The sequence below is a fragment of the Seriola dumerili genome, unplaced genomic scaffold (genome assembly GCF_002260705.1).
Source record: "Seriola dumerili isolate Sdu_G_001 unplaced genomic scaffold, Sdu_1.0 BDQW01000052.1, whole genome shotgun sequence".
In the NCBI taxonomy this organism is placed as follows: domain Eukaryota; kingdom Metazoa; phylum Chordata; class Actinopteri; order Carangiformes; family Carangidae; genus Seriola; species Seriola dumerili.
In genome coordinates, this window is record NW_019174307.1 from 4,941,076 (window position 1) to 4,960,662 (window position 19,587).

Here is a 19,587-nt window from a genome sequence, read left to right on the forward strand (position 1 = left end):
TGAGATTATGCGTGCACTCTGAGTGCACGTGTTTGTGTAAGCAGATGCAGACAGACACACACGCAGGTCAATAAGGCTCAATGTTAGTGGTAGGCACTAATGGACTCTTAACATGGCCTTTAACCTTTAACCTCTCACCCTATTGGCATATGACCTACACCACCTGTCAGTAGGAGAAGGGGAAGAAAAGAGAGGGAGAGGAGAAACTGAGCAAGATGGATGAGTAATGAAGGGAGGAAATATAAGAAAGATGTAAGACAGGGAAAAAAGACAGGATGAAAAAAGATACAAAGGCTGACGAGAAGAGACGGAGGAAGGTGAGGTGAGACAGACGGTAGATACAGTAAACATATGTTTGAGGTTTGGCGGCCTGGAAATCAATTAGTCTGGTCTAGCTACACATGCTGTCATGTGAGCTTAATTACTAACAGGATGACAGGTAACATTAATTATCCTAACCTCTTTGTCATAACAACAGCCACTCATACATTAATTGGAAAGTCTTTGGTGCTTAAACGTATGTCTCATTTAATAACTACACGTAGATATAGTCTCTCTCCCTTTCTCTCTCTCTTTGGAAGAGCGACATATTAATTGCAAAGGCCAGCAACATACGTCACTTATCAAAGGCCAATTTAGAACAAGTAAATGAATCTGAACGAGTAAATGTCTGTCATTATTCATACTGACCTCATAGTATCATTGATTATATAGCAAAATACTAAATTGTTGAACAGTAAAGTGGCTAGCTCTTTGTATTTGCTTGAGTTTTAAAAATAAGTTTTAGTGGTTACCTGAAAACTTCTACAAACTTCCTGCAGTGTGGAAACTGCACCACCCACTACCACAATTATGGCTGTTATTTTATGGCTGTTATATGTAATAACTCAATTAAATAATGCCATTTTGCAGAAACCAAAATTTTGTATATTAAAGATGCACATTCTTAAACCTTTATGAAAGCTTTATGAAAAATTTGTTGAGAAAAAGAAAATCAGAAACTCCAACATGAATATGATTGTAGATTGATCAGCGCTGTCAGCCAATTGGGTCTTTCAGAGATACATATTTATATAAGTAACACAAACAGCCCCATAAAGCCCCATAAAAAAAGACTATGCATATGCATGTGACATAAAAGCTGACTAGAAATAATGATTTAAAGACCTGACACTTTATTTCTGAGGAAAATAAAAATATGCTTCTAAATGACAAAGATTTATTAGAAATATATTGTGGACAACAGCAGGGAAAAATTAATACATTAGTCTGCCGACCTTGGACAGCTCAATCGATACTTGTGAGCATTAGAGGCCCTCCAAAAACTGACAATAGAATAGTAGAGTTTCCATTTGAACTCAATGATGGATAATCCTGCCTTGATTAACTATGCTTGTAATAAATGGGCTGCAAGCATTTACTTTTCTCAGTCCAATCTAATAATTGCTAAAAGTGGATAAAAGCTGATAAAAACAGTGAACTATTAGTGATATTACTAATTACTGAATAACCAATCAGACTAAGTGTTCCCTGAAAACACTCCCAGAATGAGTATGATAAATTAATAGTAATGAATGCTGGACAGTTTGTGCCTGTGCGTATGTATGTGTGTGTGTGTGTGTGTGTGTGTGTGTGTGTGTGTGTGTGTGTGTGTGTGTGTGTTCATCTGTATGAAAGTGATAAACATAAGGTAATCTATCTTGAAATATCTCTTTGCGGACATGGATGATGAATTGAAATGAATATGTGTTTTGATAAATACCATGTCAAACAGTCAGAGAGATGAACAGGGAAGTGAAGAAATAATATTCAGTATATAACATAACTCAATTTTTTTTATAAATAAATATTAAACAAAATTGTTTAATTTGTTTAGAATACTGATGGCTAAAACACTTAACTTCTTTGAAGGACTCAGTTCTTTGTACAGTTTGTATTAGTTTAAGGACAAATGACACAATGACAATGCAACATGTTTTTTGTGTGTGTGTGTGTGTGTGTGTGTGTGTGTGTGTGTGTGTGTGTGTGTGTGTGTGTGTGTGTGTGTGTGTTTTTCTGTTCAAATGATGAAGTTACAGTGAATAAATGAAATAATTAAGTAGTAAATAAACGCCACTATATCGTACGCTCAACAACTACTTCCCTAAAGTACCAGCAGTGAGGACCCAGTGACAACAGTTCCTGTTCCAGTTCACTGTTTAGTACATGTCAGATTCATTTGGCATATTTAATGAACATGAGTTCAGCTCTCTAATTGCAAATATAAAGAGGAACAGGAGAGGTGTAAAGGCCAGACACATTCACATTAAAAGGCTCTGTATATGCACACGCACAGGTATACAAAATTATCACTGACAAACATTCATGGCGGGTGCTGGCACAAAATTCATGACACACATATGCTGACAATGTGCAGGGGTACACACACCCAGGTAGCATGATAAAGAAGTGCTGTACATCCTTATTAGCCCCAGTAGTACTCTAGGCAAGAACAAATACTCCCAGTGGGATTAACACATTGTAACTAACCTGCAACCCTGTACGTGTGTGCGTGCGTGCGTGTGTGCATGTGCGCGTGTATGCATTGTAAGCAAGAGAGAAAGTAGCCAGGAGTGAGAGAGGGACAGTGAGAGTGATTTTGCGGCTCACTGTACTCATTTGTGCCTGGCATTTAGAACGGAAGAGCTGCACCAGTAAATCTTTCTGGATTGAAATTAAATAAAGACAGGGGACAGAGAGTAGGAGAAAAGACAGAGAGAGAAGAAAGACAGAGAATTACTGCAAGAAGAGTACTTTCTTCCCTTCATCGCTCTCACCAAAAGGCCAAGTGACAATTTGAACAATTACCCGGAGCCATTACCTCTATCTGAACCTGGCTGGTTGAGAAGAGACAGACCTATGAGCGAGTGACTGAGTATGTGCGTGTGAGTGTGTGTGTGTGTGTGTGTGTGTGACTATGTGAGGGACAGAGTAAGGAATAGTGAAGACGACATGAAAGGAAAATGATGTATGAGGAAGAAGAGAGAGAAGAACAGAAAGATAACTTCTTTATTTACAGTGGCCACAGAGCTAGCTATTACAGCACAGCAGGTGTGATACAGAAAACTATAGACAGGGAAGATGTGTGCCACAGTCAAACACACAGAAAGATACAAGGGAAAATAGTACATTAGTGGTAATAGTGTTTATTTTAAGTAATTTATAAATATTAACATTAAAAACTCAAATGCTCTTAATCAAATGGATATAATATAATAATTTACTGGAGCCATCAACAAGAATGAAATTTTGCTTCAACCAACATAGACACATAAAAAAAACTGACCAAAGCTGATGTATGAAATTTGATGATTGATAAATCATTTTGCTTTTTAAACTCTTTACCCCAAGTCTATAGACACATGGAAGCCTACAGTCTGTATTAGACTTACTCAAGTAAATAGGTTTGTGACAAAATACTTGATGCTCCCTTTTCAAAAGTCTGTGGATTGGGCTGTATTTATTAGCATTTGTTAGCTTTTTTCTTAAGCCTTAATACATTTTTTGTTAACTCTTACTTTGATGGCAAACCTATATTTATGAAATTAGTCCAAGCAAAATGACTCACTAGCATGAAGAACCTGATTGCTGTCAGCCTTGATGTCTATGAACTTATAAAAAGGTATTCAGTAGAAAATTCAAGTAAGGCAAAATTAATGTCCTGTCTGATGCTCGCTTTCAGCTATTTCTTTATAAGGTTCAAGCATCACAATAGGCCAATCAAAACAAAGTCTCACTGAGAACAAAGATTTGACTCTACTATAAAATCTCTAATATAATGAGAGAGATGGGGAAAACAGCACAGTAAAAATTTCCAATAAAAATAGCTGATGGTGAATCATCGCAGCTGGATGTTAAAGCTACTGAGCCCTTGGTTTAAGATGGAATGCAGCAATTCAAATGGCCACAAGACAGTGGCTAACAAAATTATAAAATAAGTTACTAAATTTCACTATGTGATGCGAGCTAACATCACTTAATTTTTTGTTTAGTAATGTATGTAGTAATGTCAATAATTGCAATCATAAGAGCATAGACATAGAAAAAACATAGACATAGAAAAAAACGGTATGTTTGATTTATGTACGCCTCGGTCTGCACATCTCTTGAGGATTGTTGCACAGCCATAGTGGTTAATGCTTACTTTACCTCAGCTAGCTCCCTAACTACCATTTAGCTAATGTGGTCACTAACTGCACGACATGCTAACACAGCTTATCCAAGAAACCCAACATGTCACAACTTACTTCAAACCTACATCAACATCGTGGAGCATTTTAAACTACAGCAAGTTACATACACTTGGGTGGTGTGACATAGCTAATAAGGTTGCTTCCTACATTTTGGATCTCGTCTGTTCCCTCAAAGGTTAGGTTTGTCAAGATAGTTTGCAACTGTTCAATGGTGAAAATTCCAAACTGACAAATAGAGTAAGTCTAAGCTATAATGGTGTGAGTTTCAGCCATTTAACACAACATTATGTGGATTATTAAGCAGCAAAAAACATTTGACAGTAGTTTTAATTCAAGTCAAAATCTAGGCTGATGTAGTAAGAAAACTATTGTTCTGTTCAAAGTTGTATTGTTGTGTGTGAGTAGAGAAACATAAGAAGCTAGAATGAACTGAGAGAGAAACAGAGGCACAGCTGGTGTAGCTGAAACCACATACAAATGTACACGCTATGGTTAAGAGCCGCCAAAAGATAAACACTCAGACGCACACAGTCTTGATAAGCCTACTGTGTAACTTACACCCAGTAATATTTCACATTGCCAGCCTCATGAATGATAGCGCGCCATGAAAACAGAGCTAGGATGTAAGGAGCGGACAATGAGCTCAGAACAACATGATCTACATTCCTCAGCTTCTACTTACATTTTACCAGGAAAAGTAAATAGATTAGTGTTGGCAGTGTACATTTATTAGTGACATGTCCACCCAGGTTTAATTTCTGCTAAACCATATTTCATGTAGCTGTAGTCTGCATTTCAAAACAGATTGCAGGTCTGTTTCTGGTGGATCATCATAAAAAGTGGCCTGCCTGGTTACTATGATTGGCTAAAACGATGAACTTATTGTTAACAAGACAACAAATACAGCATTTTGTTGTTACATTTTGTATGGTGTATAGTCAAAAACATGTTAGGTCACCCTGAGCAACATTAAACAGGGATATTGGCCACCTCTGAGAACCAATCACATTCCCCAAAAGAACTGAACCTTGCAAACAGGTTGTTCTACAGGGAAAACAGTGAGGGTAAAAAAAAGGATGTTTGTCCAGTGAGGAATCTCAAGGGAACAGCCCTCACCACTCAAGAGTCCAATCAGGCGTGGAGTTCCTTTAACCAGTGAACTTGAGGGATTTGCGGCGTCCAGCCGTCTACAGGGAATATCAAACTGTAACACTACCATAACAAGTCACTGAAACTACATCTCTATGCAACTGGCACACTGCATTCTAATATTTATTCCCCCGTTCTCTGAAGTTAATGCGTGTCTATGTGCATGAGATGTTTTAATTCTTTTACTATAACTACACTTGGATGCTCAAAACTCACTATCATCCAGTTTAAATGTAATTTTAAATCACGCTGGATGGACACAGCTGTTGTTTTTATTGACAATGTAAATGCACTGCACCTTTGGGTTTTTCTATTTACACAGAACACAGGAGGAAAACCGAAGAGATGGATAGAGGGATGTTAAAGCAAAGGACAGAAACATGCATATATACGGAGTAAAGCCATTAGTTCCACAGTTCAAGAGGAAATAGGAGATGCAGCAAAAAACATGTATTAGCTTCAGAGGAGAGAGAAAAGACAGCGCGGATCAGCAGGTTAAACATGAGGCTCTGAGGTCAAAGTGGCAAAGCTGATGCTTAGAGGGTGAACTGTTTTACAAAAGGAGCAGAGAAGAATAAGAAGCTGTGCACAATTGCAGTTTTCATACAAAAGAAAAAAGCATGAGCTAGAATAAAGAAAAGAAACCTTTCCTTGTGTGTTTTGTAGTACAAGCTGAATAGTAGCTAATGTTATGTCTGCTTTATTTAAGGCACGGACCCAAATTTTTAATTTTCCAAAATACAATATGAAAGAAAGAAAAGATGAAAAAGTGAAGTCAGCAGTGGTAAGGATAGAGGAGAGGAAGAGGGGGAGGAGAGGAAGCAGAGGAGGAAATAGGAGAAAGGAACAAGTGTTTGCCCTCTGCCCTTTTGAGAAAGGCAGGGACAGGATGAAAAGACAGAAAGAGTCATTTGTCTTTATTAGTGGAGTCTGATGTGACAAAGTGTGACTGAATTAGAAGGAATATGACACGTAAGCACAACTCAGCCCCACAACCCTGAAACACATGTAACCACCACACACCCAAAACACACTGTCGACCTTAAGGCAAAAAAAACCTTATTTTTATTAGTACATATGCTGATATTTGTCTCCATTTAAAAGTATTTGTTAGAGATGAAATTGGTGTATGCACATATATATATATATACGCACATATTTTAGGCACTATATATATTATACATACTAAAAGATTCAGAGTGTTAAATAAATAAAAAAATTAAAGCACTGTTATTTGGATTTCTGTGAAATTATTCTACATGCTTATCTCAATTGAAAAATCCTCCACAATGACAGCACTGTACAGTATGTGTGTGTCAATGTACAGTATGCAGTATATGTGTGTGAGGCTTTCGTAAATTAAAAGGCCAAATACAAACAAGAATCTCAGACATATTTTAAGCAGATTTGGCACACCACATTTCAGTGGTTGAACTTTTGTAAGCATTTTTAACTATGTTTGCAACTGAAAAAAACAAGGATCCATGGGGCAAAATTTGATCCCTCCAGCAACAAATACATGAGTAGGAAGTCAAGTAATAAGTTTACAAAACTACAGTATATCAACAATTTGCTGCTTTTACCAGCAGTGATGCAAAAAATATCAAGTTTGTCTTGGGAATGCTGCCAGAAGAGAGGCCATGGAGTCATTAAAATCAAAGTGTTTATCCCCTTGGGAGTCTTAATTTGCTTAGCATATTTAATGAAAATCTGCCAATTAGATTATACCAGCACTAGAGGAAAACTCATCGTGTCCATGAGGATTCAACATACTAAATCAATATGTTAAAAAAGAATTGCAAGAATGCAATATGTGGGGCCTTACTAATTCAACCAATTTACCTTTTATGTTTCAATTAAATCTTTCTTCTGTTCAAGATAAAATCTTGACACCACACAGGTGCTCGACAAAACCCTAGTGGGTCACAAAAATCATTAAGAATATGAGACATAGCCATTCTCACGCCATTCTTTTGCTATTTAGTCACAAACGAGCATAAAAATATCCACAGGACACAGTATTAAAACTAAAACTGATGTCTTGTGCATGACTATCACTGAAAATTGGGAAGCTCCGATCACACTTTTTTGTTGCCGATACTAATACCAATGATCGGTGATATCGGCTGATCCACGGCCAATACCGATCATTTTTGGCAGACATTGCAGATGCCGTACGTTATACCAGTCTTACACACTTTGTAAAAGTTCCACACGACATGTTGTTTTGTTTTGGTGGCCTGTTGTGCACCGGCGCAGTGAACAAGGCAGGAAGTAGTACTACACTACACAGCACACACTGCTTCTCTGAGACGCAGAAACCAGAGTATTAACCAGAGGCGATCTGTTTTAAGGTGATCTGTGACTAGAAGCATTAATGCCAATCTACCGATCACATATTTTCGCCGAAAATCAGCCGATCATGATCAATCAGGGAATCCCTACAGCAAAAGTTCTGCAATGTCGACTTCTCATATTACAAGCTTTACAAATTACATCTATTTAATGAGAAAAGAGAATACACAAAATTGTATATTGAATAATGAAAAACCTTTTCCCCTTAGAGGTAGAGCGTAAGGATAATAATGTCAGTCAGAACAATTAGTCTATCCAACACTGTTCTCCTCTAACTTTTAGCCACAATGTCGTCCATCGCAGAGAATTTTAGGATCTGTCAGACAGCTATAAAATTTGCTGCACATATTCATAGCCCAGGACTACACACTTTAATGTTTTTGATGATCCTTCTGATCTTTCTTCAAGCATAATCATCAGTATGTTGCTCAATCCATCAAGCACGTTTGTATTGTGAGGACAGACAAACACTGCAGGCTCTCACACTTTTACAAGTGTTTCACTATTATAACCACTGGATATAATATACCTTATCATTTGGTTATGGGTATTTGTGTGTCTCCTTTACACTCTCACAAAATAATTTGTTGCCTCAGTGACACAGGACTCGAGCAATGTGCGTTTCAAACTGTATGTGTCTTTTTTTATTAATTTGCCTTAGTTTCTTACCATCTCAGTGGTGTCTTCATTGAGGGAGGCTTCAGTCTCAGAAAGCTGGGGGCCGAGGGCTGAGTCACTGCTACTTCTCACCAGTAGGGGGGTGTCTGTAGAAAACACAAGGACACACACAAACACAAATGAGATGTGAAGGTAGCTTTCAGCATTCTTTTCCGTTACGGCCTACTCTTAAGAAGATTAAGATTTGGGTGAATACCTAAAGAGCAGTTGCAAGGTGATACTCTTCAGATATTCTTCACTAGCAGAGACACAAATTCAAATCTACAACATGATACAAATGTGAGACCAGTCAGAATTCTCCTTGTCTAGCCTACTGCATATGAGCATTTCACTTCAGCATTAGACTATAAACTTAGTTTTACAGCTAGGACAGGTTGAGAAAGATTGCATTAAGCAGAAGCGAAGATGTGTGTGTTTATACAGTACGTCTGTATGGACTGGATAACTACGGAAAATGTTTAAAGTAGATGTTCTACAGACTCTAAATCAACCACTTTTCCCCATTTCTTTGTTTATAGCAGGTATCTGCAGGAGGAATTTGGTGACATACTATCAAACAGAAACAGAAAAATGACTTCACCTACAACATTAAAGACCCCCAATTTGAATAAACTTTTTTTAATTTTTATCTTATTTTCATGTTTTTTCTGTTGTTATCCACATTCATTCTGCTGTTTTTTTCAATTCTGCTGTATGTTTTCAAGATGTGCTCTTTTCCCCTGGTAAAAACCAGAGGAACCCGTGTCTTTGTCAACAGGACTCAGTGTGACTACCTCCTATCAGTCTGTTACTTAGAGGGGAGAAAAAAAAAACAAGACAGACAAAGAATAATGCAAAAATGGTGAGTGGAGAGAAGGGCTGCATCTGCACTGCTTCCAAACACACACATACACACACACACACACACACACACACACACACACACACACACACACACACACACACACACACACGTAACTCTCTTAAAAATTGCTAATGCTATTTTGATGGAGTCACAGTTCAGCAAAATTCATGTCTAATAATAATCTTTTAGATGACAAGATACAGACCCTGAGCTAGTCATGCCACACTACAGACAGGACTTTGTGTGTGTTTCTTTGCGAGTGTCAAAGCGTGATGAGGAAGAAGGAGAGAGGAGAGATGAGTATTTTTTCGTTGTTTGGTTGACAAAATGAATTTCCACCCTGTCATCGTAATGTACCTGTGACATCAGTCCAAGGCATGTCAAAGTGTGCCTTCAAAGAAAGACAAGACCATCCTAACATTCAGCGTAATAAACTAATAGGCTGTTTTAAGGGACCATAATGATTACCATAAAATTAGAAAAAGGCAGGATGGACACTACAGAATTAGTGCATGTAAACATAAATGTAAATGTGTCTGGATGAGTATTAATTGGGGCGTCTGCAGGTTTTAAATAGACAACTGTATCTTAATTGAGACAAATTTAATAAGATTTCAAAGATTTTTTTTTTCAAAAGTGGAAACTGCATTTTTAAAAAGTTGCATCAAAATGCCAATTAAAACAAACATTTACCAAGTCAGAAAAAAAAGAGTAATACAGTGTGATGACTGGTGGTCTGTGAACATTATGTAGAGGACAAAACTAAAATATTAACCATGTGAAATACCTGAAGGTCTCATAATTACTTCTTTTAATCAACCAAATTCATCAGCACAGTCGGCGCTGTGGCAGCATCATCATAAAGCTTTCATTCCTGAATGTTGTTTTGGGATATGTGAGTGTGCATCAATGCAATGTGTTCATCATTATGTCTTTAAGGAGCAGATCTGAAAGCCAGAGTATGTGAGAAATGAATGAATGATCCCTTCCCTTCATGTCCCTTCAGGTAAAGCACTGGTGTTCATGCATCCAAATGTCCAAAAAGTGGTTGATTTGCAGATCTCTGTGCACATGTAGGTAATATATGATAGTGTCTCCCTCCTCTTCACATCTCATCAGACCACTGCATAAAATCATTATCTAACAGAAGCTGATGGATGAAGCACACCGCACTACTGCCTACGCTGCTGCTGGAGCTTTGGTGAAATAGTGAAATGGAGAGAAAAGTCAACACCACAGAGAGCTATGCAAATAAATAACATTTATAACTGGAGGTTTTATTATGATCTGTGTGGTACACTCAAATCTACCATCTCCATTCATAGGGCCCATCAATCTATATATATACATTAAGAACATTGTCATGTTAGCTTCTATAGTTCCACTGGGAGTAAAATGAGGGAATAAAATGAGATAGGTGGTGGTGAGGGTGGAGGGAACTCTAAATGAGTAGACTACTCAGAACATACGCCAAATGATATTTGTAGGGTCATATATTGATTGTCATAAAATGGACCCTTGGTGCTCTTAAGACTGGCTGGGGAATATGGATTACATCAAACCTAATCAATTCATCTCTTCAAGTAAAGGCAATGAAAGGGGGATAAATGGATGGAGGACAAAAGATACAAAAAATGAGAGACAGAGGAAGGATAAAAAAAATGACGGGACTAAGAGGAAAGGATAATTAGTGAGATATAAAGAAAATGTACAATGGCTAGATGCAAAGAAAAGGAAGATAAAATAATCAAAAAAAAATCAAAGAGAAAAATATCAACAGGAAAAATGGTGAAGAAAAAAATGAAAGAAAATAAAAATATTCTACTGTATAGTCAATGTTTAGATTAAGATAAATACCAGTACCTAACAGTGTTACTATTCTATCTATATGCCTGTAGGCATTACAAGATCAATAATCTTTACCACACTGGTCTTCTGAAATTCAAAGTCAGTTATAAATCACCCAGCAATCCCCACCACTGTCCACCACGCCCAGACTGCAGTAATACTACTACAGAGAGGTAGACTGTCTTGGATTATTATTCACAGAAAATCTGCAAGAATATCTTAAAATAGGGCTACAATGGATTATTAATCAATCAAAATTGTTGCAGTTGTACTTTTTCTTCTGTTGATCAGCTTATCATATAATCGACTGATCATTTCAACGCTTGCTTAAACAGTGTCTGTTCCTATATTTTAAAGGCTTATTATGGTTCAGTAACACTTGTTTGCAATTGCTGCATGGCAACTGAACAATAAAGGCTTCAACTTATTTGATCATTATATCAAAATTACAGCAGATTTTCTCAAAAATTTACTGAGGGCAAATATCTTGTGAAAGTACCCGTTGTCATCTCTTAAATAGCTGATAGTAAATTGATATCACCCAAAGACCACTGATTATCTTTGGCTCAAATAGGAAAGCCTAACCTATGTATTCTACTGCTACTTATATATATGCTTACTAAGTTTTCAAGACACGTCCAGCACTTTGTATATTGATTTTGAGCAGTGGTGCTCATCAAAACTACTGTTTTTTTTTTTTTCATAGTCCTTCATTGAGACCGAAGTGTAAAACATCATGTTATATGTCTTACTACATATCAAGTAAAGAAAAACTGGTCAGTAGAGAAACAGAGAACACAAGGGAAGAGAGACGGATAAATCAAAGAGAAAAGAAAAATAACAAAAAAAAGGTGAGTAGCAAGGGGGAAAGAAGTGTAGAAAAAAAGATTTGGAGACATAATAAGATGGCGTGAAGAGAGTGAGAGGGGAGACAGGTGGTTAGAGTAAGAGGCATAAGACAGTGACAGAGGCCTAAGTCTGACCTTCCCATCATTGACAGTGATAGTCTCCAGAGCTCCGTTACTTCTAATCTCCCATGACAGTCACACATTACCACTAATCTCTGCTGACAGGCGACCATACTAAAACAGACTAAACTTCCTGTCTTAACAGTGTCTGGATCATACAGCTAAAACCCCTTCACAATTTAGGAAGGTCATACAAACTGAAATGTCAATGCTGTTATTACTGTCAGAAGTCAAGCTACGTATAGATACAAGATACATGCTTTTTGCTGCAATACACTGAAAGTGAAAGGGAAATTACATGTAATGCAAGGGAACTGGGAAAAGAGTTTTGCTGCAATTATCTACTATGTAAAATTGTGTTTATGATTTTTGTTCCAGCTTGGGAGACCTTCAGCTCAATAACTTGTTTGAGATCATTCCAGCTGACAGAGAAATTTCAATAGCATCATTAAACACAACAAGAATGGGAAATAATGAAACTTGCTGATATAATGCAGCTTACAATAGATGGATGAGCTTTACCACACTTCATTTGACATATTAATGACATTTTGAAAACAACCATGACAGATTATGTTTAAATGTCAAGCACCCAACTAGATGGATGCCACAAAGGATGCAACAAAGCAGGTATATAGTTGACAATTCATAACTAAAGGAAGTGGGATCTATGATTAGAAGCATTAAAGCAAGAGGTAAATGGATATATTGCTTAAGTTTTGACAAATTGCATGTATACACAATCCATCACTCACGTGGTTTGTTTTGGTAAAGTAAAATTAAATTTGGACAAGTTATTGTGACAAATCTAAGCCCTCTCTCACTCACATCCACAGTACTTGTAATGAACAGGCACTTGACTTGAAGTAAGACAGAAAGGAAGAGATGAAGAGAGAGATGAAGAAAGGGAAAGAAAGAGAGTGGAAGACAGAAAGAGAAGGATACAGAGAAAAAGGAAAGGTCATGCTGATAGGTCTGGTCCAAGTAACAGTAACCAGATATCAGTTTTTGCTCTGGAGCCTGACAGAACACATACGCTTCCTGTCTTCTCTTTCTTCTCCTTCTCCTCATACGATTCTTTTTCCTCCCCATCTCAGTCTGCATCTCAGAGACAGTGCTGCCAACATTTCAGCTGTCCTCATCTTATTTTCATCAGTGTCCCACAAAAAATGGCCATCACAAGCCTGACCTTTGTCTGTAATATAATTCAGTAAGTATCAAATTAAAATCCATCTTACAGTATTGTCTAAAAGACATACAGTATATGGCTTTGAACCTAAGAATACACTGTGGCTAATAAGCCATTACAAAATGTCAAACAGGTACTTTATTGTTCCTTCTATTATGTTTTCAATTTACAGAATATTCATCTTGGCCAACTATCCACCACTCCAAAACGGTGACTTGACTGCTATGCTTCACAGACTTGGCCTGGCAGTCAACCTCCTCATCAAAACTGAGCCTAACTGAACCTGTTTCTTGTTTAACATCACTTATGGCATTGACCCGTTTATGCACTGACCTACAGGTTACATCTAAAAAGTAAAAGGGTTCCCAAAGGGATTAGTCACAAGAGTGATTTGAAACAGCATTTAGACTATGTAAAACTAAATCTTGTCATAAGAAAGTCCCTGGCTAAGTCAGCAGTGGGGGAAGTACAGAAAGTACTTTGAGTCACAGAGCAGTTGTGGTTGTCAGAGTTAACTCGGACATACTTTGTATAACCTGAATAAAAAATGTTGATACAATGAAAAATACCAGTGCCTAATTGATGTTAAGGTCAGTGATCTTCCTCTACAGAGCACAGAGATAATAAACTCAGCAAACACTTTATTAGGAACATCATACTAATACTGGGTAGGGCCTCCATTTGCTTTCAAAACAGCCTCAGTTCTTCTTGGCAAGGAAATATTCTTTTGAGATTCTGGTTGGATCATGTTGACATGACTGCATCACATCATTTCTGCAGATCTGTTAGCTACACATTCATGCTGACAATCTCCAGCTCTACTGCATCCCAAAGGTGTTCTATTGGATTCAGATCTGGTGAGTGGCAACTTTTGCTTTTTGACAGGGTGCATTATCCTGCTAGAAGCAGTCATTTAAGACAGTAAATTGAGACCATAAAAGGATGCACATGGTCAGCAACAACACTCAAATTCAAACCATGATTGGTTGGTATTGAGAGGCCCAAAGTGTGCCAAGAAAACATTCTCCACACCATTAAACCACCACCAGCAGCCTGGACTGTTGACACAAGGCAGGTTGGGTCCATGAACTCAGATTGTTGATGCCAAATTCTGATCCTACCATCTGCTGCCTCAGCAGAAATCCAGATTCATCAGACCAGGCTACGTTTTTTCAGTCTTAAACTGTCCAGTCTTGGTGAGCCTTGGTGCAGGCTCAGATTTCTGTTCTTGGCTGAAGAGTGGAACCCGATGTGTTCCTCTACTGTTGTAGCTCATCTGCCTCACGGTTCAACATGTTGCTCATTCTGAGATGCTTTTCTGCTCACCATAGATGTAAAGAGTGGTTATCTAAGTTACTGTAGCCTTTCTGTTAGCATGAACCAGGCTGGCCATTCTCCTTTGAACTTTTACTTTTTCGCACCATTCTGAGTAAAAACTCTGAGAGAGTGTTGTGTGTGGTAATCCCACAAGATCATCAAGTTCAGAAACAGCCAAAACAGCCCGTCTGACACCAACAATCATGTCACAGTCAAAGCCACTGAGATCACGTTCTGTCCCTGATTCTGATGTTTGATGTGAGCATTAACTAAAGCGCCTGTCCTGACCTTTTTTTTTTTTTCTCACTTGCACGGCTGCCACATGACTGGCTGATTGGATAACTGCATGAACAGGCAGGTGTGCAGGTGTGCTGGTGAACGTAATGACGTGCACAGTGGGTGTATTTCATAACTTTGAGCACAGTACTGTTGTTTCGGGGAATATACTGTAGAGATGAGGAAAAAATGTTCTTGCTTCAACAATTTGTAACTTTCAATAACTTTTGAAAGAATTTACAAATCTTGTGAAAACAAAATATAAGGCAAAATTTAAATCACAGTTTTTTAAAATGTAGCTGTGAATTTCCAAATCTTCTACAATACATGGATCTGCAAACAAAGACTTCCTTTGATTTGATTTTTGTCGGAGGACTTGTCTACAAAGACGTCAAGATTGGAGTAAGCATTCTCAAAATAAATGGAAAATTACTTACTGGACTTGAGTGCTGAGGAATTGACTTCAATCTCTCCTCCTGCGATTGGCTGGAAGACAGAGAGCTCAGATTGGTAGAGGTCAGGGCTCGGGGCCAGGCTTGTGTTGGCCACACCCCTCTGCTGGGCTTCCTGCTCCTCATACACCGCCATCAGCTGAAGAAAACAAACAAAAAAAACACAATGTAGCTGGTTGTTTTACAATTACTTTTATTCTTTTCATCCATTATGAACACAGTATTTGATCAGAGTGGAGCAGCAGGAATTCTGCTCAAGATTCTTATATAACTCCACTCACAGTCGCTCCAGGTTTTCTATTTTCTACTCTCTACTCACTCTCCACTCACGCTGAGAGAAAATCTGCTCCAGTTTGCTTTACAGCAGGTGTGCAAACTGCTGCCCTTTACTTGTATCATACATGAATACAATGAAACAACATTTAAAGGTAGCATGAATGCATATAAAGTCATGGAGCGCTAACAGAGGACACCAGGTTTAGATCCTAAGCAGCACAACTACAGACTGGCGTGTCTTCTCGACTTCAAACTACTTCAACTTGACAAGAACTTGCAGTTATCAACAGGTAGAATACACTTGATGAATGTATATAAACACCCCCCTGGTTGCATTTCTTCAATTAAAGCAAAAATAAAGGCTGCAACATTTTGTTCAGAAAAATTGTGAATGGTTGTGTATGTACATGCACACAACTTGTGCGTTACCTTGTGGATGAGGACGCTATAGAGGACGTCCAAGGAGCCCAGCATTCCTGTGACAGAGTGTGTGTCTACTGATTAACAACTGACTCCATTCGTGTCTCCCCTTTGCATGTGTGCGACACCCCGCTAGCTCTAACTGTGTTATATAGTGGAATCCCTGTCTATTGAGTATTGCACTGAGTCTGCGTTTAGCCTAACATAGCACACAGCTTGTCAACACAGTGTTCTAGGGGCCTCCACGCAAAAGCTGAATAGACCTGTGTGTCCGTGTGTGTGTCGTGTCTATAGTGGTCAAGAGTAAAGAAAGGGGACTTTGCCAGTAAAGCCAGAGGCTTCCTGCTAAACTGGAACCCACAAGTGGGTAACATACTCTCTCACTCATACATACACATTGCATGCTACAAACAGGCACAAACCATATGGAAGTCCTCACACTAGTACACACATAGCTGTACGTCATTGCACTGTGGCAGAAAGCAAAAATAATTAAGCCGACATTACGAAAATGCTATTCTAAAACAAAAAGCAATGTCAACATTTTAGACTGAAAGCTAACACTGGTGCTGGTACAGAGAAGTCCAGCCAGGGTGTTATTTTTCAAAGCCAACCTGATAATTTAAGAAGATTTTCACTGGAAGCCTCTTCATTGAGGTTTTGAAAAACTGGGGACAGGAAAACCACAAGAAAATCTCCATAGGGATACTGAAACAGTCAGCTTAACACAGTCTTTAATAGCTAAATGGATAATTAGAAACAAAATTGTTTCTTGGATTTTGTAGCTGTACATGACTTCGATCGCAGGCATTATAGTAAATTTAATGTTGTCATCTTGGCTTCTGATTCCATTAAACCCATGTGAAGAGCTTTTTTTTTTTTTTTTTTTTTTTAAATTGCATATGTTTGTGTTTACATAAAGATACTATATACATGTGCACTCTATTTCCATCATATCCTCAGCAGGCAGATAGCAGAACAGTATCGAATTATACAAAATCGCACCTTTCTCACCATCTCACCAACTATTCAGCACGACCGACGCCTCTCAGTCTCTCACACATTCATGTTCTCCCCACTTCCATCTGTCTAATACGCATCTTTCTCATTGTTTTGCTCCAATTTTCCCTTTAAAACAAACTTCAACTGATGTTTTTTGTTCTCTCCTCGCCTTTCCCGTTTCTCTACAGTACACTTGCCTCACCCCCTTCCACCTCCTCTGTCCCCTTACTCCATTTACACACTTCTCTGTCACGTTCATGCTTGGGAGTATAAAGCCTTGGTTTAGCTGTGTAACTACACATATTTAAGAAAAACAGCTCCCATTCTTATCCAGTTTCAGTAAATCTGTCTGTTAGAGAGAGTCGGAACAAGACTAATAGCTTCCAGATAAGCACACACACAGAGGGGTGGAAGAGATTCTTAAAAAAGAACATCTGAAAGAATGACAGGGAGAAAAATGGGTAGACAAATTCAACATAGCCCTGCCGAGTCTCTTAAAAAGCAGCGTTGGAAAGAAAGACAGCAAGATGAGACAGGGGAGGACTTCGCCTATGTTCTCTCAGACAGGGGACTCAAAGACCTGCCAAACAAAATGACACCGCAGCCTGAGCATGAGAGAGAGGGGGGGTGGGGGGGGAGACAAAAAGGTGAGGCTGCACAGAGTGAAAGCACTGAGAAAACGAGTGAAGTGGCCATTGAAAATGTGAAAGACAGAAGCTAAGAGAGCAATATAATGATAATAATGAGGAGGACTGACAGATGTGCTGTACTGTAAAAAACCTTTGGGATGTCAGAGAGTAAGACCAAAAAGCAAACCTGAGACTTTAGATTGTCTGAGAGTGTCACCGTGTCAAGTGCTCGTGCGATGATGTGTCCATTTTCGACAAAATGAAAAGTTACATGCTGCCAACACTGCGTCTATTCCTCTAACACCACAACCATTTCTTTCAAGTTTCAAGACCCGTGCTTTATTGTAAGCTTATGAGTAGATACCTCGTATTGTTCTGTGTTTGAGTAATATGTTAATCGTTATTTTGCACAATTGCGCATGGTTACCAGTGTGTCTCTACATTATATGTAACATATCTTATCTTCTTATCAGGTATCCTGTCATCAAACTTGACAGACTCGAAGACAAAGATGGTAACAAACTTCTGTTTTTTTTTCCTCTCTGTTTTTCAGTTTCAGCTTACTGTCAAAACACATTTTACTTTGATCATGTCGCTGACAACCTCATGTAGAAACGCCTTTATCCATCTGTGAGCTCGAACACTTAAGCTCAAATAAATGCACCTGAGCAAGAAATAAGGCTTCATTATGAGTTAATTTGGGTTTAGGAACATTACTAAACACAGACTGATTATGGCACAAACCATATGAAACCTGGTTTGTTGTGTCATTTTTCTGTGATACTTCATCCAAATAAAAGAAAAGATGTTATTTTCTCAGTGGGGTCAAAGATAAGCTCAACCACTCTATTTTACTGGCTACCACAATCATGTAGCAACCAAACTCAGCAAGTGTGGGACTTTTGCTACTAACAGTGGTTTTTACAGTGGACATTTTTTGCAAAATTATAAAAATATCCATGGCCCATTTTGGTTCTTAACTATGGAATAATTTAGTTCAGCTCTCCCTATCCCTTAATTACTTTCTATTCTTTATAAATACTGTATGGTCAATACAAGTTTTACATAGGTTACCTAGAACAAGGGGAGGCTAATGGGGGGGTAACTCTGTGCATGTGTGTGAGCACATGTATGTGAGCTTTGGACATCCTGACCTGAGAGCTGAGATCAATCAAAGGCCTGACCTAACAAGCCACAATCAAACACTTCCACCCAGACACAGTTGCACTGATGTGTGTCACATTGGACCAGTTTAGGAGTTCTCAGTGTCAATTGCTTGAAGAATTAAGTGGTTAATGTTGAAAGTTACCAAGTTTTCTAAAAACCCGTTCTTTTTAACTGGTAGGTTGAGACCAGAGTTTGTGCTGCTGCTGTCGTCGAGGGGGTCAAATGGGCCCATTATCACTTTTTTCTGGGGTGATCAGTGCTCTGTTTGCTTCTGACATCCACAATACTGTGGAAAAATTGTATGAGAATTGATGTTAGACAAACAAGTTGCTGTAGCTGGAAAACTGAACCAATTGCCCGGGATACACTTTGGCTACATTAACATCAGTTACAGAGACTGACATTCGAAGATGACGATCTTAAAATATCGGTGTGATGTGTTTAGGCCCTGCACACCCACACAGGTGTTTTCAATCATCCTGGCTGATTAGACCTCGAGTCAGGTGGCAACTGGGTGGAGCTACGCTGGGAAAGACTTCACGTTTCCTAATGTAGCCTGCTAAAAAGAAAGGATGATAAAGCTGAGAAAGAAAGAAACATGACTAAATTCAAAACCGAAATAAATAAACAATAATGTTCTAATTTGTCCCACCCACACAGGTGCTCCACAGCTAACAGAAGAGTGAGGGAGATGTCAATAAAGCACTGCCTGTACATGCTTGTTTATCATCCAATATCAACGTACAGGGATAGAAAATGACACACACAGTCAGCTAACTCACAGC

General features: G+C 38.4%; 1 protein-coding gene across 1 annotated transcript in view; it reads right to left on the minus strand.

Moving 5' to 3' along the window:
• Positions 1-19,587, minus strand: part of LOC111218203 (partitioning defective 3 homolog B-like) — a 198,203-nt gene that overhangs the window by 141,600 nt on the left and 37,016 nt on the right. Inside the window, exons 4-5 of the mRNA XM_022740380.1 lie at positions 15,294-15,447; positions 8,406-8,500 (exon numbers count right to left, since the gene is read on the minus strand). Of these exons, the coding sequence (XP_022596101.1) occupies positions 8,406-8,500; positions 15,294-15,447 (249 nt within the window). The remainder of the gene's footprint in view (positions 1-8,405; positions 8,501-15,293; positions 15,448-19,587) is intronic.